The following is a 21,467-nucleotide window of genomic DNA, read 5'->3' as shown; positions in this document are numbered from 1 at the left end:
AGGGACATGCTGTGAGGGGGACTGAGGTGGCGGGATGAGCTGTGAGTGAGGGGGTTGAGGTGGGGGGGAGGGAAGTGCTGTGAGCGAGGGAATTGCTGGGGACGGTGGGGTTGAGGTGGGGATGGGATGTGGCCGCGCTCCACCTCCTCCGACCCCCAGGTCTGTCCCTGGGCTGGCCACTAGGGGGAGCTTTTGCTCTGACTTCCCCGCCTTCGAACGCGCCTGGCAGCTCTTCTGACTCCCTGGGGCTGCCGTAGGCGGCTTCCCCCGCTGCCATGGGAACGGAGCCCGGCTTGTGTTGGTGCCGGCGCTGGAGCAGGGAGGTGGCGGCTGCTGCCGCCCGGGTCCCGCACTGATCCCGACGCTCGCCGCATCTATGTCCTCGCCGCCCGGGCCCGACGGCGCCCCCGCCCCGGCCCACCTGGCCGGCAGGGAGAAGCGCAGGCCGCAGCCGGCCACGGACAGTGCCCTGCGGACCAGCCAGGTGAGCGCGACCCAGGGTGAGCAGCGCCGACAGCCCGGCCCCGGGCAGCGGGCCAAGCACGGTCCCTGGGGGAGGGAGGAACGATCCGCTCAGCACCCGCCGTCCCGTTCACTCCCCGTCCCGTCCCTGCCTCTTCCCCTGGCGTCCCCTGGGGGATGGTCCGTGCGCCCTACTGGGTGGGGAGGCGCCTTTTGTAGCTGCCCTCAGAGGCTCCTGCTGGCCCTGGCAATCGGGCAGAGGCGAACCCGCCGGTCTCTGGGCCTCTCCCCTCCCTCACTTGTGAGTCCTCCCGCCTCTGCTGCTCCCCCTCGCTTTCCCCCGCAGCAGCGGCAACCTGCCCCGCCGGCCCCGCCAGCCTCGCTGGCTCTGAGCAGCAGCCGTGTGGCCCCACTGCCACCTGCTGGGCGCTGCGGCGGAGGGAGGGGGCTCTCGGTGGTGGAGGAGACGGACAGTATTGCACCCGTTTACAGTCGGTTCGTGTTTGGGGGTGGTTGCTTGTCTTTACCGAATGAAAGGTTGGGTTTTGAACAAGGGGCTGGCATTTACCCACGGAAGGCTCCTGCTCGTCCTAAGTGGGCTTTCTCAATTTAAAAAAAATCTAGTTTGTGTGGTTGTGATGAAGATTGAAGCACATGGAAATTGGTTCCGTGCTGCATCTGGGTGTGTCTCACCAAATCAATTCCCTGCTATCCTAGGGGCCTGTGGCACATGTAGTTTAGTCTCACAAGGGCTGTAACGCTTCAATTTAATCTAGGGGTAACTGGGTGGGGTCTAGTGGCCTGTGATATGCAACTGGTCAGACTAGACTATTTTTTTCTGATAGTGTCTTCTGGCGTCAAACTCAATCGATACAAAATGGGAAATGACTGCCTAGGAAGTAATACTGCAGAAAGGGATAGGTTGAGGAGGTGATATGGGTAGAGGGAATACAAATGGGAATCTGGGACTCCTATTCAGGCATTTATATAAAATCAGAAGAAAGCTCTATATTTTGAATTATTAGGCTATAATTCCCTATTATTGTAACTTCAAAACCACTAGAGATTCAGGGCTTGTCTTCACTGTGGGCTAAATCAGCACTGCTGCAATCGATGCAGTGGTGTCAATTTATTGGGTCTGGTGAAGATGCGATAAGTCGATGGGAGAGCACTCTTCTGTCAACTTCAGTACTCCACCTCAACAAGAGGCAGAAGCTATGTCAATGCAAGAGTGTCGATGCAAGAGTCTGGTGGCACCTTAAAGACTAACAGATTTATTTGGGCATAAGCTTTCATGAGTAAAACACCACTTCTTCAGATGCAAATCTGTTAAGTCTTTAAGGTTCCACCAGACTCCTTGTGTTAGTCTGTATCCACAAAAACAACAGCTATCCCCTAATACTTGATGCAAGAGTATAGACACCACAGTAAATCGATGTAAACTACATTGACTTCAGTTATGTAAATTCTGTAACTACAGTTGCGTAACTTACATCAGCTTATCCTGCAGTGTAGACAAGGCCTGAGTCTCATTATCTGTGATATCCCTCGCACCCCTCACTAGAATTATAGCCTCAAAGTTTAGGTCCTTTTTTGCTCATATTTAACATTGTTCAATTTTAGCATTTTTAAACATTGAAAAAATTAAGAACTGTATTTGTTTGTAGTGTATTCAGTTGAAGTCTGTGGACCTTAATCGTGTCATCAAACTACTTGAAGATTCCAACTCTGTAAGTATAACATGAGGAAAAAGGCTTGTGATACATTTTGTAAGGGTAATAATAAAATACATGTTACAATTAAATAGCCAGATATTGAGCCTCAGTGGTCAGGACTGCAAATCCTCAAAATGGAAGAATTATACTGGTAGAATTACAATGCAAGTATGTCTTTGAAGATATTCAGTGTCAAGGAACAGTGGTACCCATGAACATTTGTGTTAAATATTCATTCATGTGCCTAAATATGAACTTTCACAAAAAATTGTTGCAAATGTGTAGATTATAGAATCCACGTGGGCAAATGACACGGTGTTGGTGTGCAATTGACTGTCCAAGATGGCAACTGTAGATTTTGAAACCCACCACTAAGAAAGCAGTTACAACATGTAGAATTGTTTAAAGCTTGTCAGCATGTATGTGATTGCCCATATTAGCTGCTAACATTTCTCTAAGGGCTTGAATTGGAGGAGGGAGAACATTTATAAAGCTCAGGAGTCAAGAACAAATAGGACTAAATAGACACACAGAAAAACAGTTTCAGTTATAGCCTGGACCTCAAAAGATTATTTTGGTCTCTGTAGGAAGATTTGACAAATCAAATACACAAGAATTATAAAAGTTCCCTTTGACTGTAAAAACATAATCATTTATTGTCTTTAAGCAACAGCTTCATTGAACCTATCAAATTGCTGATTACAAAATCTAAGAAGAGCCAGTCTTTCTCTCTTTTTTTTTTATAACCTACAGCTGAAAGAGTAAGCTGTGCATGATCTTCATAAAAATATTTTTTGTGAGATTGTGTGGTGCACCTCCAGACAGCAAAGCACACGTAGGTGCAACACGGGGAAGGAGGCCTTTAGATTCTGGGCTGGTGAGTGGGCTGAAACAACTGCTGGTCTAATTTAGAGCAACTCCTTGGCTACTCTAAATTACAGGAGCCAGGGCCGGCTCTACAGTTTTTGCTGCCCCAAGCAGTGGAAAAAAACTGCCACCGCAAACAGCAAAGGAAGAAGCTGCCCCGAATTGCTGCTGCAGTGGGCGGAGCAGAGAAGCTGCCGCTGAATTGCCGCCGCAACCGGAGGAACTGCCGCCCGTTTCTAACTGCCGGCCCAAGTGTCTGCTTGGAACGCTGGTGCCTGGAGCCGGCCCTGACAGTAGCCTTGCCTAGTGGCAAAGGACCTCAGAATAGCCACAGTGGAGTGTTCTACAGTGCCACTATTGACATGTCCTGACATACCCTTAGTCCCTTTTCCAGCACTGCCCCTTTACCAGGCCTATACAGTGCTGGCATTGAGAGATTCTTGGCTGCAAAGGGGGATTTTATGCAAGATATGGGAACTGTAGCAAAGGAGAGAATTTGGACAGTTCTAGAATCTGAGCTTTATTAAAAAACTGGTCGATATCAAAAATGGTGCTTCAGAAGAATGGAAAAATTAAGGGTTTGTATGCAGGCAGGATCGCCTCAATAGGAGTACAGATAATGGGAACTGCAACTCCAGATTGGAACTCTTGTCCATTTAATCCACTAACTTTCCAATAGTAGTGGGCAGTGGTTAAATAGATGGAGAGGACAAATACAATCTTGCCTGGCTCATGTCCATTCAGAGTGCTGCTGCAAAGGTCACATTTCTAGCTCCTCACCTTGACCATATAATTCCTCTTTGTATCCATCCACTGGCTCTCTTTTCTTTATTGCATCAAACTTAAGATGCTTGTTTTCATTTCTAAGGCCCATCAGGACTTATACCTAACCAACTTAGTGCTTCTCATATGCTATCAAGTTGTCAACGCTCACCTCCGATTGGCCAATGACACCAGTCTCCATTGCCACGTGTTAAATTTTCAAACCAGCTTTCTCCCAATCTGCCCCTTATGCTTTGGAGGCACTCTCCATAAACATTCACAAAGCTACCTCATTATTCTTTTTCAAATCCCTCCTTAAAATACTCCTTTGTATGATGTCAAAAACTTGACAGTTGGTGTGTTGTGACCACTGTCCACTGTACTGACCAATATTGTCTTATTTCCTTATACTCTTCCATCTGACTGTCTGTTTCTACCAGTTGTCTCTTGTTTTAGATTGTACGCTCTTTGGTGCAAGGATCAACTTTTTGTTCTGTTTGTGTACAGCATCTAGCACACTGGGGGCCCTGGTCCATGACTGGGGCTCCTAGGTATTATCACAGTACAAATAATGAATAATAATTAATAATTGTTTAAAAGGGATGGAATGGCCTCAGTGGGAAAAGAGAGAATACGTTTCTGGGGCTTCACATGTAAGGAGTGAGAATATATTCAGAGTCTGAAACTGAGAAGTTGCCAGTGAAGGCAGACAAAGAACAGCAACAGGCTGGTGCGTACACTACTTAGTGTGGCATTAGACATTTTCCTAGCAACAATTTGAGATGCAATAGATGTAATACAACATTTCTTAATAAATCTATCCTATGTCAATGCATCTTTAAAATACATCAGTATGTCTAATTTTAAAATAAAAATGGCACACCATACTTTCATACAGGCACTATACCAATTGTGATGACATACTACTTCACTTATCAGACAAGCTTATAGTGCTGTCAGATGATTTAAGCCAGTGAGCCCACACATTCAACCAAAAAATCCATTACTAAAAGACTCTGCATGATTATAATAATGTGTTCTGTGCATTTAAAAAAATATGGTTAGATCAAGATTTGCTGCTGAACGCTTTCAGAATTTCATAGTATCTTGTGACTTTTTAATCTATTTTTCCACTTGCACTTGTACTCAAAAGGGGATAGACCAAGATCATTTAAGGTTTTAAAGGCACACTGCAATTTAAAGTTAAGGGTCGTTTTTTTTCTTTTTAAGAATAATGAGGAAGATGGACAGCTAGAAACTCTCAAGAAAGTGGTGAAGCAGTATGAAACAGGGCTTGTATCCTTTTTTTTCCCTCTCTTCTATGGAAACTACAGTTCAAATAAGATGTGGTATTTTATATTTTTTAATATTTTTGACTTTTCAGCAAAGTTGCTTATCATCAGCTACGTTTCATAGAAATGTATCGCTTTCCCTGATAGCAGCAGTGGTTCACTCATAAGTTATTCACTGGCTTAGAGCAGTGGATTTCAGACTGCGGGTCACGATCCAGTACTGGGTCATGGAATGTAAGGCACTGGGTCTCGAGGCTCTGGTCAGCACCGCTGACCAGGCCATTAAAAATCCCGTCAGCTGTGCTGCCCAGCTAAGGCAGACTAGTTCTTACCTGTTCTGAAACCCCAGAAGTGGCCAGCAGCAGGTCCAGCTCCTAGGCAGGGGGGCTACGGGGTGCCGTGTGGTACCCCCATCCTGAGCAATGGCTCTGCACTCCCATTGGCCAGTTCCCAACCAATGGGAGCTGGGAGGTGGTGCCTGCAGGCGAGAGCCATGCAGAGCCGTTTGCACACCTCCACCTAGGAGCCGGACTTGCTGCTGGGCGCTTCCGGGACACAGTACAGTCCGCGGTGCCAGAACAGGCAGGAAGTCTGCCTTAGCAACTCCACTGCACTGCTGACCAGTTGTAGTACTAGCCCGATGTAAGCCCATGCACCAACCCCATGCCCCAATCCCCTGCCTCAGCACCCCCAAACCCGGAACCCCTTCCTGCACCCCCCACCCCAGAGCTCTGATCCCTCTCCCGTACCCCAACCCTCAGCCTCAGCCCTGAGCCCCTCCCAAACCCCTCATCCCCAGCTCCATTGTGTCATGGGCATCAACAATTTTCTTCAACTGAGTCACCAAAACAAAAGTTTGAAAACCACTGACTTAGAGAAGGCTTTCTATGCACACTTATCATTGCTAGGGTTGCTTGGATAAGAAATATTATTTGGATGCTTGGGGCTATGTGCTTCAAAATAGAATTGAAAAATCTCAGTATACAATAACGTAGAAAAATATAGATAAAAGGCTATGCAAACGTAAATGTAATTTCAGCTTTTACAACTCAGCACAGATGTGGTTTCTAAGTGCTATATTGATTAATACTTAAGAAATGCGGATAAGAATAATAATGACTCATGGGCATAAGGTGACATTTAAATAAAACCAAATCAGATTAATTAGCTGGATGCTTTTTTATATATATGTATATGTATTAACAGTACCAGTCATATGTAACAAATATCTAGAAATGATAGGTGAAACTGTGTATAAAGATTACTTTACAAATGTGTGTTTGGTTCACATTTTCAAACTTGAGTCCCTAAAGTTAGACATATAAATCCATATTTAGGCATACTTTTCTGTGGTGTTTAGTGCCCATAACTCCCAGTGAGATCAATGGGTAAGAAACCTCAGGTGCTTCACACATCTGAAAATCCAGCCACTTATAGTTACTGTACCTAAATAGGGATTTATGTGTCTAATTTTAGTTATCCAAATCTGACAGTGTTGGAGTAGGGTATTTCTTTCCGAAAATAAAGTACATTTTTTTCCTCATTCTCAGGAGTTCTAACAGTCTAATTTCCTTAACTATTGAACATTAAAAGCCTCTTAAGGATTTAGCACAAATATTTAAAATTCTTAACCTATGTGCAGAAAAAATTCAGGACCAAGAGGCTTTCATAGAGCCTACATGTGAAATTCTTAAATTATGCGGGTAAGTACATCAGTCTTTAATAATAAATAGCACTGAGGACTTATATAAGTGCTATGCAAATATTAAATGATTTTCTCAACACCTCTGTGAGATGAGTAGGCACACACTGGTTCCCCTTCTTTCCCTTTTATAAACTGATTTTCTGCGTGTATGATTGCTGTAGACACAAAAAGACCGTTTTTAGTAGTTCAGTGACTATGGAACTACCTATTGCTGCACTTAGAACTGTATTATAATTAACCCTGGGATGCCAGAAAGCAGAATTTCCAGAGGTGTCTCATTGCCTGCAGTGGGGTGTTCTGGGACGATTGGCCCCCAAGAGATTAAACAATAAGTCTTGTTAAGGTGTGTTTTGTTGTTTCAAAATGTTCTCCCAGTGAGTTAAAAACCTGAGGTGAAACAAAGGGACCTTAATAGCTTTAGATAAACTTTATGAAGTGATAAACCTTAGGTCAGTTTGGGGGGGCTGGAATACAAAAACAATTTGAGGGTTTTGTTTTGGTTTTATCGATTTTTAATCTACTTTAGAATGTAACATTTAATTGTAAGGGCTTTTTAACATCTTCATTGCCATACTATTCTACATTATTTGCAAATCAGAATTAAAGTGTCATTCATTTCATGTTTGTCAGTACTTTCCTTTTAGTTTGGAAATTGCAGCCATAATAAAGATTATACAGAAGACTTCCCCTTAACATTTTTGATCACTCATTTTCAGCTGATAAATATACAACATTGCAACTGAATTTCTTACTTTTCTAAGTATAACTAATTGTGCTGCTTTGATGCCCCACAGTGATTAATTAGAGTACATCATGAAGTTTTCAGTTTCTTATGTGTATGGCAGCAACATGACAAAACTTTGCAGTGAAGGTGTAAGGTCCTGTCAAGGTTCCTCCCCCACTCTGAACTCTAGGGTACAGATGTGGGGACCTGCATGAAAAACCTCCTAAGCTTATCTTTACCAGCTTAGGTCAAAACTTCCCCAAGGTACAAAATATTCCACCCGTTGTCCTTGGACTGGCTGCTACCACCACCAAACTAATACTGGTTACTGGGGAAGAGCTGTTTGGACGCGTCCTTCCCCCCAAAATACTTCCCAAAACCTTGCACCCCACTTCCTGGACAAGGTTTGGTAAAAAGCCTCACCAATTTACCTAGGTGACTACAGACCCAGACCCTTGGATCTTAAGAACAATGAACAATCCTCCCAACACTTGCACCCCCCCTTTCCTGGGAAATGTTGGATAAAAAGCCTCACTAATTTGCATAGGTGACCACAGACCCAAATCCTTGGATCTGAGACAATGAAAAAGCATTCAGTTTTCTTACAAGAAGACTTTTAATAAAAATAGAAGTAAATAGAAATAAAGAAATCCCCCCTGTAAAATCAGGATGGTAGATATCTTACAGGGTAATTAGATTCAAAAACATAGAGAACCCCTCTAGGCAAAACCTTAAGTTACAAAAAAGATACACAGACAGAAATAGTTATTCTATTCAGCACAATTCTTTTCTCAGCCATTTAAAGAAATCATAATCTAACACATACCTAGCTAGATTACTTACTAAAAGTTCTAAGACTCCATTCCTGGTCTATCCCCGGCAGAAACCAGCATATAGACAGACACACGGACCCTTTGTTTCTCTCCCTCCTCCCAGCTTTTGAAAGTATCTTGTCTCCTCATTGATCATTTTGGTCAGGTGCCAGCGAGGTTACCTTTAGCTTCTTAACCCTTTACAGGTGAGAGGAGCTTTCCCCTGGCCAGGAAGGATTTCAAAGGGGTTTACCCTTCCCTTTATATTTATGACAGGTCCATACAACACAGTATCCGTTCAAGTGAGAAGTAAATTTTCACCTATTGTAGAGTTCAGAAATAATACTAGTTTCTGCAGTGAATGTATGGATATGGCATTGGACCCCAGTTCTTTACTTTACTTTAATTTTTGTCCGATAGGGATGTTTCCACACTTCAGTGCTTTTATAGGTGAAGAGGAGAAGCCAATAATTAGAGTAGGTGTTACTTGGAAGTTCCTTTTAGCAGCTGGTGCTGTCTCTCCTACAATTTTCTACTCTTCCACCACTACCTTTATTTCTTAGCCTATCTTGCTCACACTTCTTTCCTTCTCACCTTTTCCATCTCTTTCTCCCCATTTGCCCCATTATTTTCTCTCTCCCTTCTTTTCCTCTGGCTCTGCTGCTCATACCTAACCCCTCTCCAGAAAACCTACAGCAAAGCTGTGCATGCACAACAATATGTCGTGAATGGAGCATAACATCTCAATATTTGAATATGAGGGCAATTTTATAGTGTTTATTTATTACATAAACTCTGTGCTCATAGTATCTGAGTGAATTTATCTGAACAATACCCCAGTTTAAAGAGAGAGTTGTATTTAGGCTACCTGGAGTCAAATTAATAGTTCTATTTTTCCATATTCCTAGCTGTCCTGCCTAGGAATAGGTTCCTTTTTCCCTATCTGTGGTGAGCATGTCTATTCATAGCCTGCCTCTGGCATATGACTGATGTCACCCCAGTTATTGAGTTTAATCTTCCATACTTAAATGAGATTTGTTTGCTGGGATTATTTCCTGGTTTACCAAATATGAATTACTACAATGGTACCTGTAGGCATTTACTTCTATCAGCCAAAAAATTAGTTGCTAGATCATGAAAGTAAACATTTTTGTTCTGGGATCAGTGTCTGCAAAGAATATACTTGAGGACAGTTTTTCCAAGACATCTTCAATGAATTTCATGGGATAGAACATAGGATATTGATTTTCTATCTAATATTGGTATCAGCATAAACACGTTTTGATTAATCTGTTTTTTCTGCTGTGTTCTAAGGATACTTATAATAACTTGCTTGCTCAATTTTTGTAGGTTACCATTTTTAAAGAAGAAATTATCTGATGAAGTAAACTATACCCCAGTTACTTTAGAATTAATTGCACAACTGGGTAAGTTAGATTGCTGTGCTGTAATACCCTCCAGCATAATAAAAAGAACCACAATTATCTTCTCAGTTGTAGCTTAGAATTTATATGATTTTTTGTTACCGCACTTATAATTACAAGTTCTTGCTATCTCCTGAGTCAGTCAACATTCTGAATTTTCCAGCATTCAGAAGCATTTCTACTTTGCTATGAACTTCATCTGTGCAGCTTTCAGAATATTGGAGAATCCTAATTGTTTGATTAGCCAATGAGGTTTCTTTCTTCCTAGTGAGAGAGGCTGCCCACCAGGGTTAGCCCAGGAGAGCTCACGAAATAAACCAGTATGACTCCTGTAGCCTGGTCCACTGGCTGATTTCATTTTGCTTTGAGAATCTTAGCTATTACACTTGAGTTTTTCAAAGAACACCATCACCACAAGCTCTGTGGGTCAAGAGAGCATGGGGTCTTGACTATCCAATAGAGGTGGGAATGAGAAGAGAAATAGCAGGTCAGCAAGTGGGAAGACTTGAGCAATAGAGAGGTGGAGCAAAAGGCCGTGTGTGACAGGTCAAACAAAAAGGAATTTCCTTGGAACCTGGGAACAGAAAGTTCTCCAGCCTGGAGGTCTTTATTTTCATCTGTCCAAAGAGATATCAAAATAGACCCACATGTTTCAGACCGTCTTTGGTGATGCGTGCCCCAAAACCTATTACAAAGTGGAGGATTACAAAATTAAAAAAGAAAGCAAGTCAGTCTCTCTTGGGGAGCATGCCCAATTAAATTATCTCCACAACATGGCTCTCTCCAGTTCTCTCCCTATTCTGTTGAAAAGATACTTTTTATATGTTCCCCTTATATCCCATTGTGCCTCACTAGAAGCTAGGATTACTAATATGGCAGCCATGGTGTCAGCTGCCGTATTAGTAATCCTGTTTTCTTTGTTCTGAGAGAAACTGTCTGGAACCATTGAGTTGGCCTATTCCCTCACCACTCTGGAGAGGGTGAAGTTCCAGCCCACCTTGCTCAGGGAACTCCAGCCTCAGGCTGTAAAACAAAGGGCAGCAGAATAGGCTTTTTTTATAAACCCCAGGCCATTTTCCCAAAACCACTTCCTCCCCATCTGTGGCAGTGAATCCTGTCTCTCAGGTATTTATAGTCAAACCTGGGATAAGTTAATACCGGCCCAAGATGGTTACCCTCATAAGGAGTGAACACAAATATATACAGGGTGTAAACAGTAATAAGGAACATACATTACTCAATGTCGTACAGGGGGATGTAAGTAGGAAGACTCAGATGACCTTTTTTTAAACTATTCTGTCTTGTAAAAATTGCAAATCAGAATTTGTCTGTTTCTCACAGGTTACTTGATGAGGGTGCCCAGCTCTCAAGTGAGGATACAAATCTGTAAGTGTATTATTAGCTTTTACCACACAGAGCCACCAAACAAACAGCTTGCAGGTAAAATACACAATTTTAAAATCTTGCAAGAATGAAACAATGAAATGTATATGATCTGTCATCTACTGTGAAATGGCTATTTGCACTCAGCTCTGACTCCAGTTAAGAATTTTTATTTGCACAGATAAGTGCCATAATTACCTTAATTAAATAGACCGCATTGGAGAATGTGCAATTAATATATTCAATAGGAATGTATGCATTGTCATTTAAAATATTTTATTAAAATTAAATTATCCATGTGTATGCATTGAATGTATCTGTCTAATCTGACAATATATGCAAGATTAATTTAGTTAGACATTGTTTATTATAACATTTTGGGGGGCTAGGGTGAAACTATTCAAATGATTGTGGGGAGGGCCATGATGATTCTGAAACAGGAAAGATACAGGAAAAAGGAGTGGATGGCTTTGGGGCTGGAAGTGGGGGAAAAATACAGAATTCTTGATTTGGCCATATGACCTCTAGAGAGGCAGCATTGTCTCCTCTTCCTGGGTTTTATGATTTAGGAAGCTTACAGCAACTGGACATGTCTCTGCTATGTGGGGATCTCGGACCCTGGTACCCCTTAATCCATCCTATTCTCTACCAGTGGCACATAATAGTCTAGTCTCCTGTGGGTTTTAATATTTAGGTCTAATTTTGTTTGTTGGGTTTGGTGCATGGGTGCTGGATGGTACAAGTGGCCTGTATATACAGGAGGTTGCATTGGATTATCTGGTGGTTCCACAGGGCCTTTGACTCTGTGACTTTGGTAATAGGCTAATCTGGCTTCTTTGGCCTGCAAAGCTCAGGTTGGTGCTCTCACTCCAATTACAGGAATCTGGAAATGTCAAAGCAATCTGTTTTTAGTTTTTAAAAGAATTACTCCAAATACTGCAAATACATATATACACATGCTTAACTTTACATAATTGAGTAGTTCCACTTAACTTCAATAAGTGTTGAAATTCTTGGAGATTTTGCCTTTCCTTTAGATACAGAAAGTAAGAGGTGTTATGTCAAAACTAAGGAACTGTATTTTATGCTTGGTAGACACTGTTCTCTAAAATGATTTTTCAGTGGGACTATTAATGTGCTTAACATCTTTGCAGGACTGGGGTTTAAATTGAGGTATGATCCTGTAAGGTGCTGAGCACTCTGGCAAAGCAGCAAAAGCGTCAAAGCACATGTTTAACCCTGCTGAAGTAAATGGAGCTACTCACGAGAGTGTTGATGCTTTGCTGGATTAGGGCCAGAGTGCTCAACACTTAACAGGATTGACATTGCAGGCAGATCTGCAAATGGAAGAGGTCATCATTGGGCAGAGGAACCACTTGCAATGAGGAAATGAAGGATGTGTTTGACTAGTACTAAATAAGGGAAATTTTTACAAGAATCTCGTCTTTTAAAAACAACAAAAATTGGCCTTTTCTCTAAGATGTCATTTGTCTTTTAAAAATTGCTCAAACTAAACTTTCTGTTACTTGATTAGGTGGAACATAAGACTGTGAATTGCTCATCTCAATACTTGTATCCCCATCTACACTACAAAAAGAACCACAGTAGTGATTTCTGTATGCATAGGCAAAGGAAAAAACAAATGTTGGCAATTCAAATTTAGTCAACATGACCTTGAGGAGTCATGTTAAGCCATGGGATTTAGTCATGCTGACTGATAGACAGATATGGTAATCATGAGTGGCAGCGTGGTTCAGAGAATTAAGGCACTGGACTGGGACTCAGGAGACTTGGGTTCTGTTCCATGTCTGCCACTGACATGTTGTGTGACCTAGAGCAAGTCACTTCACTGTTCTGTGCCTCTGTTTCCTCTTCCACTGTTTGTGTGTTAGACTGTTAACTCTACAAGCTAGGAACCAACTCTTACTATATGTTTGTATAGCACCTAACACAATGAGGTCTTGATCTTGGTTAAAAGTTTCACTTTCGATAATTTTCACTAAAATTACTGAAATTCACATTTCATCCATTTTTTGAAGAAAACTAGATATTGTATGTGATTATGCATGTCTAAATAGTTATAACTCTCAACTATTGTACATACAGGTTTCCACTCTACAAGTGCAAACTATAAGATACAAATGGCTGAATTAGGAGGTTTAGCAGAAACTCTAGTTTTGTCTCTAGCATTGGTTGAAAATCAACTTGCTGAGAAGTTATGGGTACTTAAAGCCCTACAGCATCTCTCCACATCTGGTTAGTATAGGATTTTTTTTAACAATCTCATTATCTCAGATATGCTTTTCTTTATTTTTTTATATATATATATATATACATACACACACACACACACACAATTACCAACCTGCAGGGAGTTGATTATTCAGACTTTCTTAATTACAGGAGTAAATTGTAAACTTATGATGAAAGCCCATGCAGCCAGCAGAATCTGTTCTCATCTAAATGATGCTGATCCCTCTGGACAGCTACTGTTCCGTTCATCAGAAATCCTATGGAACTTATTAGAAAACATGTCAAAAGAAGAAATTGTTAATCAGCTCAGTAATTTGGAATGTATATAGTAAGTACAATCAAACATTATGTAAACTAGTATTACAATTTTGGAGCAATCTGTGTAGTACTAAAATAATATGTTACTGGATTTTTGCATTTTGTTTGATGTCTCGTCTCTCAGCATGTTAAGAGAAATGCAGGTTATGCAGTTTATCAGTAATTATTGTGGGCCTGATCCTGCAGAAGGAAAGGACTGTGGAATCCGGCCTTAAATCAATGCAATGCTTTACTGCAATGCTAAAAAAAAATAAAGTATCAGGGGGTAGTCGTGTTAGTCTGGATCTGTAAAAGCGGCAGAGAGTCCTGTGGCACCTTATAGACTAACAGATGTATTGGAGCATAAGCTTTCATGGATGAAGACCCCCTTCGTCGGATGCATGTAGTGGAGATTTCCAGAGGCAGGTATAAATATGCAAGCAAGAATCAGGCTAGGAATAACAAGGTTAGCTCAATTAGGGAGGATGAGGCCCTCTTCTAAGCAGTTGAGGTGTGAACACCAAGGGAGGAGAAACTGCTCAGGATTAAACAAAGACTGTGAATGGCCAGCCAACTACTAAAGCAGTTTCTCCTCCCTTGGTGTTCACACTTCAACTGCTTAGTAGAGGGCCTCATCCTCCCTGATTGAGCTAACCTCGTTATTCCTAGCCTGATTCTTGCTTGCATATTTATACCTGCCTCTGGAAATTTCCACTACATGCGTCCGACGAAGCGGGTATTCACCCATGAAAGCTTATGCTCCAATACGTCTGTTAGTCTATGTCTGTAAGGTGCCACAGGACTCTTTGCCGCTTTTATAAAATTAGTAGTAAATGATATGTTTTATAAAATACAAGGCTGAGAACCAGATCCTCAGCTACATTACTCCATTAGTCAATGGAGTTGTGTTGACTTTCACTGAGGATTTGCCCTTCTGTTTTTAAAGGAAATGTTTTAATCAGACAGCAAGATGCAGTTAAGTATACCTTTGCTTGAGTAAATAGACATCTCTTTATAAACTCAATTTAACACCTGTAAAACAAAGATTTGTGTCCAATTATGCCTGTTTTAGCAGTTGATGCTTAAATTAAATACACCGTGGTACGTATAAAATATCAATTTTGAAAAAACCTTGGGAAGTTGTGGTGCTTGCAACTGCACACTAATGTAGACTTTGAAAAGTCTGACTTGCAATGGGATTCATGTACTCAGGAGCTGCACATAAATAGAATATGAAAAGGAATATAAAACTCTGACTTTCATTTTCTTCTAAGTGCTTTGAAGGAAGTGTTTGTGAACTTACTCATGCATGGTTTCCGTCACTATGATCGCCAGCTGAGAAACGACCTCTTAGTAATAGCCACACTCATAGCTGAAAACCCTGGAGCACCAATGATCGTGAGTATTCATACTTTTGAGCCTTACAGGCTGGTAACATATTAACTACCCTGTTCTGTATGCACTGGATATAGTCCAAAATTACCACTTCCTTGGGATTTACTGTATTGTTAAATTCAGCCTATTCTTTCTCTCATGCTTGGCTATTCAGGGCTTTCCTTCCAGGAAGACTGTTTCTTTCTGTAGTTCCCTCTGCCTCAGACACTCAAACCCTTAATACTGTTAGCTCCTGCCCAATAACATAAAGATGATTTGATAGTGAGAAAACAAAACAAAAATAACTGCAAGCCTTAACAGAAGTGTCCTGTTACAGGGAGCCTTATGTTTAAAACTGTACTCATTGTTTGGAAAATCTAAGGAATAAGATTATTACAATAAGTTGCCTAAGAAGTGTGTGTTTACTTCACTGCCCACATCTTCTGGAATACTTCATAGCTTTTACGAGAGAGCTGTACGGTGCCTTGTTTTAAATAAGCTAATATTCTTTTACTCTGTTTCACAGTTGTAGATTTAGAATTCTAAATAGTCGTGACATAACTAATAATTAGTCAAACAAATTTCTGATTACATGAATCAGCTAGATGTTGTTAGGGGCCTGGTCAGGCATGTTCTCCTTTTATGGAATTCATCTTTGCTTGAATAAGAGTTTCACATTAAGTTTCACACTTGAGTACACATTTGCTGGATCGCCCTTATAATTTGGAATATGGAAACATAGAATTTAATTGACGCTTCCTGTTTTCCCAGTGGCCATTTTAGAATGTCTATCACACTTTTACAGTAGCTTATTTTATGTCTGAATTTTTCAGAGCCCAGATCCTCAAAAGTTTTTATGTGCCTAACTGCCATTGATGTCAATGGGAATTAGGTGCATAAATATTTTTGAGGATCTGGGCCCAGGCATTTAATCTTTGTGATCGTAGCTACAGTAGATATTTAGCAACCTTTTTTCTCCATCACATAAAAGTGCAAAAATTGAGAAATTATGCACTTTATGACAACCTACAAATCAGCTCAAAGATTAAGCCTGGGACTAAGAAAAAGGAAATGAGAACTGTAAATTACTTCTGGAAAACAAGTATATTCTATAGGGTTGCTAATTGTCTAATCACACAAACCCAAACACCCTTGCTCAGCCCCTTCCCCGAGTCCATGCCCCTGCCCTGCCCCTTCTCTGAGGCTCCACTCCCTGCTCACTCCATCCCCCCTCCCTCCGTCGCATGCTCTCCCCCACCCTCACTCACTTTCACTGGGCTGGGGCAGGGGGTTGAGGTGTGGGAGGGGGTATTTGGGGTCTGGGCTCGGGGCTGAGGCCGAGGGGTGCGGAGTGTGGGAGGGGGCTCCAGGCTGAGCCTGGGGCAGGGGGTTGGGTGCAGGAGGGGGTGAGGGGCGCAGGCTCCGGCTGGGAGGCTTACCTCAGGAAACTCCTGGAAGCGACTGGCATATCTGGCTCCTAAGCTCAGGCGGCCAGCCGGTACTGTGCACTGCCCCTGCCTGCAGGCACTGCCCCCACAGCTCCCATTGGCCATGGTTCCCGGTCAATGGGAGCTGCAGAGTCAGCACTCGGAGTGGGGGCAGCATGCAGAGACCCCGCGGCCATCCCTGCACCTAGGAGCCAGTCATGTCAGTCGCTTCCGGGAGCCGTACAGAGCCAGGGCAGGTAGGGAGCCTGCCTTAGCCCCGCTGCGCCGCTGACTGGACTCTTAGCGGCATGTTAAAATCTCCTAGATGGCTTTTAATAGCCACTGGGAGATCAAGGCTGATTCTGGGAGACTCCTGGCCAGTCCGGGAGGGTTGACAACCCTAATATTCCATGATGGAAGAAAAATTTTCAGTTTAGACTGGACACTGTATTTATTTTGCATTGTGTATGGAGACTATCCATAAGGTTCAAGGGATGGGTAGTCAAGTACATTACCTTATATAGGCAGTAGATTGAGTCCTCTCTTGAAGGTAATCTCATAAATTTTCTTGTTAATGTTTCACTTTTTTTTTTATTCATATGTGTTTTTCCTCTAATTACATAAATCTCTGGTTTGTCATTTAACATAATGCCATAATAGTAATACTTCTAATAGTAATGCTTCTAATACCTCATGAAACAGTCATTTAAACAAAAAATGGCCATTTTGCTCAGCCCAGCGATTTGAAATTTCAAAAGTTTGAAAAGAATGTCTTACCACATATGAATTGCAAACTTCCTGTAAAAATAAGGCACATAATAAAATTAAAGTTAGCATTTCTGAGTTTACCAGTAGCAGCAACTCTTATTTTTAAAAAAGGGGGTAGCGTGGTAATTGTTAACCAATTTCCATCTTAGTTTATTACCAAATTAACATTTAGAGGAAAAATATGCATGTTAGTATTCCAACAAATTATTTTCATTAAAAGGCTGTTTTGTGGTTGTTCAATGAATATTGAAGCAAGTTGGAAATCTGTTAATTATTTCATCCCTCTATGGTATGACAAAAGTCCTCTTTTTTTTTTTTTTTCTTTTGTGAGGAGGCCCATAAATAATCATTGCAGTATTTTTCTAATGACAAAAAGTGCTTTTTGCAGTTTGAGACTATTGGACTGAGCACAATTTGTCTAGTCAGTTCTTTGTACTATGTCCAGTCCTGGAGGTATTGTTGCTCAACTGGCTGTCTGGCAGCTATAGTTTGCTCACATCTATTTTTTGTTATGGACCATAACAGCCAAATTTTCAATATGTGGCATCCATTTGAGCCCACATTACTCATGCATACAATTTTCATGTGATCAGTTTTAAATTTTTATCATTTGAATGTAAAAAGCATATTTACATGCACAAATTGCACGCACAAACACACGTATGTGTGTACAAATGAATGCACAAACGTTACTCAAATTGGCAAAATTGTATGCTCACAAATGAAGGGAGCCACTTTGCAAATTTAGCCCTAACCACACTATGAGACTGTTGTCTTCATCTGTGCCAGACTGGACCAGTGAATGCCAATCTTTTGGGGATTCCACAGACTTGCATATATTTGTGCAGAATGAGGTATACATTTTGATTAATTGAACCCTTAGATTACCAAATACCTTGTCACCTAATTTGGTAAAATGCTGAATATACTGACAAATGAGAGCTGACATTTTGAAATGTTGTCAAGAAAATAGTAAAACTTACAATGAAATTATGAGGTATGATTTAATTAAAACATTTATTTTGTATGTCTGTTAGGAAAGTGGATTTACTAAGCAGTTAATTCTATTAGCAACGTTTAATGAAGGTAAGATGTCTTCTTATTGCACATGTGAAATATAAGTGCTTTTTTCCTAATTATCATATTTTGATTTTTTTGTTTAGCTTTAGTTGTAATTTGGCTATAATTTCCTTCCCAGTTAAAAGTCACAATCCTTTGGTAAGAGGTCTTAAGCTTACCTACAGTTATGAAGACTTTGAGCTGAAAAAATTGCTGTTTAACATGGTTGCAGTCTTAGCAAAAGATCTGTGTGCAGTACAGGTAAGTTGTACCCAAATTGGTTGTGTAAATAAATGAGAGCATTATACTGATCATAGCAATATCCTTTACTGTCCATGTCCATATGCTCATCTGTAGGTGAATAATTCATAATCTTACACCAGTACTTAGCTTCAGACCTCGTGCTGATGCTGTATTGCAATATAAGGTGTCTATTTTTTAGAGGTTTTGCAAATCTAGTCCAACACTAAAAAAAATTACCTATTCTGAAAAGCGAAAGCTGGGCATGACTCAAATGCAAATGTAGACGAGGACAAGCCAAGTTCATCACTGTCTCAGAAACCACGTTTTACTGAATTGGTGCAGAATATGAACAGTATTTGTCTTCACTGAACTATATTCAGCACTAGTTTCAATGTACCTGCTCCTATTGCCGACCACGGGTAATTTTCCTAGTACAGACTTGTCCTGTCCTGGGCATTTTCTCCCTATTTCTGCAGATTCTGACAGCCTGAAGGAGCCACTGGGCAATGAGTCAGTAAAACTGATGAGAGGCTAGCTGAGTGCATATGGTAGCTAAGAATTATCATGCATCAAGCTTGTCATTAGTTGCGACTGTCCTCCCACCACACACCTGTCTTTGAGCCTTTTATATCAGCATTACACCATACCACTAACATCACCCGCAACAGTCAAAACATCCCTGACACCCCCATCAAACTTGCCTCCTGTGATGCAGATCCTCCTACCCTCATAATGACTTCAATTTTATAATTATTATTATTATTGGTTGTATTATTGTAGCAGCTTTAGGTCCTGGCCCATAAGTGGGACTCCTTTGTGCTATAGGGCTGTACAAACAAAGACCAAAAAGAGGTCCCTGCCCCTATGATTATTTATACCAGATGAAGATGTGGCCCAACAGCTTTATCCAAGAGACTAACAACACACTGTTTTTTGTTTTGTTTTTTTAAATTAATCACTGAATTAGAACAAACTCGTTGAGGGCTTGATCCACTGACCATTGATACAAGGTGATAGTAAAGTGACCATTTATCATGCGCAGAGAGAGTCTGTGCATTGCCTAAACACTGAAGGGTACATTTTAAAAGCCTTAAGGAGGAAATTGTAAACAGTTGAGTTAAAAACTATTTTAAAAATTAGTTGACTGAGTCTCTTAGATTTTTTTCGTATTTTCATGTGACATCTTTAAGCTATATCTGTATCCTATTTATCTTTTGAATCTGCAGCTGCTAAATGAGGGTAAAGTGGTGCTGGCTTTGTTTCATTATGTAAAACCAAATGAAAAGCCTGGTGTACGTGACTGGTCAGCAGCCCAATATGAAGAATTACAGCTTCATGCAATTGCTACATTAGCTTCAGTGGCTCCATTGTTAGTGGATGACTACATGACCTGTCAAGGGAATACTCGTCTCCTTATGTTTCTAGAATGGTGTGTGGGCCAAGGTGAGTTGACTTTAGACATCCATCCCAATTATATATCATGGCCCTGAAAATACAACACAACTATTAAACAGAAAAACTGATGAACATGGAATACAATTTTCAAATATAGTTCCCACAGGAACTATATCAGTTTTCTCATCAGTTTTTGAAAAACTTAAATAGGAATGAACTCTCGTACTGAAGAAAGATGCTCTACAGTTTTCTACACAACAGCTCATCCAATGCACCTCATAGCTGGCCCACATTACTTTTTTTTATTCCAGTTTTGAGTGTTTCCTGCACAGAAATAAATAAATTTAATCAGATGAGTATTTTATGATACAGATAAATATTCACTTAATCTGGTAATCTCAGTTTTCCCTCTTTTTAAAGACACCATAATAGAGGCTCTACTTAAATGTATACCCCAAATTAAAAAACATAGTCAGAGAACCAAAAAAGTGCCACTGTGGCTAAACATCAAAGTAAAAGAAGCAGTGAGAGGCAAAAAGGCATCCTGTAAAAAGTGGAAGTTAAATCGTAGTGAGAAAAATAGAAAGGAGCATAAACTCTGGCAAGTGAAGGTGTAAAAAAATAATTAGGAAGGCCAAAAAAGAATTTGAAGAACAGCTAGCCAAAGGCTCAAAAAGTAACAGCAAAAAAAAATGTTAAGTACATCAGAAGCAGGAAGCCTGCTAAACAACCAGTGAGGCCACTGGACGATCAAGATGCTAAAGGAGCACTCAAGGACATTGAGGCCATTGCAGAGAAACTGAAAGAATTCTTAGCAATGGTCTTCACTGCTGAGGATGTGAGGGAGATTTCCAAACCTGAGCCAGTCTTTTTAGGAGACAAATCTGAGGAACTGTCCCAGATTGAGGTGTCATTAGAGGAGGTTTTGGAACAAATTGGTAAACTAAACAGTAATAAGTCACCAGGACCAGATGGTATTCACCCAAGAGTTCTGAAGGAAATCAAATGTGAAATTGCAGAACTACTAACTGTCATCTGTAACCTATCATTTAAATGAGCTTCTGTTGACTGGAGGATAGCTAATGTGATGCCAATTTTTAAAAAGGGCTCCAGAGTTGATCCCAGCAATTACAGGCCAGTAAGCCTGACTTCAGTACTAGGCAAACTGGTTGAAACAATAGTAAAGAACAAAATTGTCAGACACATAGATGAACATAATTTGTTGGGAAAGAATCAACATGGTTTTTGTAAAGGGAAATCATGCCTCACCAATCTACTAGAATTCTTTGAGGGGGGTCAACAAGCATGTGGACAAGGGGGAACCAGTGGATATAGTGTACTTAGATTTTCTGAATGCCTTTGACGAGGTCCCTCACCAAAGGCTCTTAAGCAAAGTAAGCTGTCATGGGATGAGAGGAAAGGCCCTCTCAGGGTTTGATAACTGGTTAAAAGATATAATAAATTGTCCCTTCTCAGAATGGAGAGAGGTAAATAGTGGTCTATAC

General features: G+C 41.0%; 1 protein-coding gene across 1 annotated transcript in view; it reads left to right on the top strand.

Annotated features, from left to right (window-relative positions):
- Positions 1-306: 306 nt before the first annotated feature.
- The window catches only part of CFAP69 (cilia and flagella associated protein 69), an 83,942-nt gene continuing 62,781 nt past the window's right edge, over positions 307-21,467 (top strand). Inside the window, exons 1-12 of the mRNA XM_084621126.1 lie at positions 307-484; positions 2,130-2,192; positions 5,037-5,102; positions 6,692-6,801; positions 9,690-9,766; positions 11,105-11,203; positions 13,253-13,402; positions 13,550-13,727; positions 14,971-15,094; positions 18,303-18,351; positions 18,464-18,585; positions 19,794-20,010. Coding sequence (XP_084477252.1) covers positions 377-484; positions 2,130-2,192; positions 5,037-5,102; positions 6,692-6,801; positions 9,690-9,766; positions 11,105-11,203; positions 13,253-13,402; positions 13,550-13,727; positions 14,971-15,094; positions 18,303-18,351; positions 18,464-18,585; positions 19,794-20,010 — 1,363 coding nt within the window. The 5' untranslated portion in view covers positions 307-376. The remainder of the gene's footprint in view (positions 485-2,129; positions 2,193-5,036; positions 5,103-6,691; positions 6,802-9,689; positions 9,767-11,104; positions 11,204-13,252; positions 13,403-13,549; positions 13,728-14,970; positions 15,095-18,302; positions 18,352-18,463; positions 18,586-19,793; positions 20,011-21,467) is intronic.

Source organism: Lepidochelys olivacea (genome assembly GCF_965140295.1).
Source record: "Lepidochelys olivacea isolate rLepOli2 genome assembly, chromosome: 2".
Classification (NCBI taxonomy): domain Eukaryota; kingdom Metazoa; phylum Chordata; order Testudines; family Cheloniidae; genus Lepidochelys; species Lepidochelys olivacea.
The sequence above is the reverse complement of the archived record's forward strand: the minus strand, read 5'-3'. Positions and strand labels throughout refer to the sequence as shown.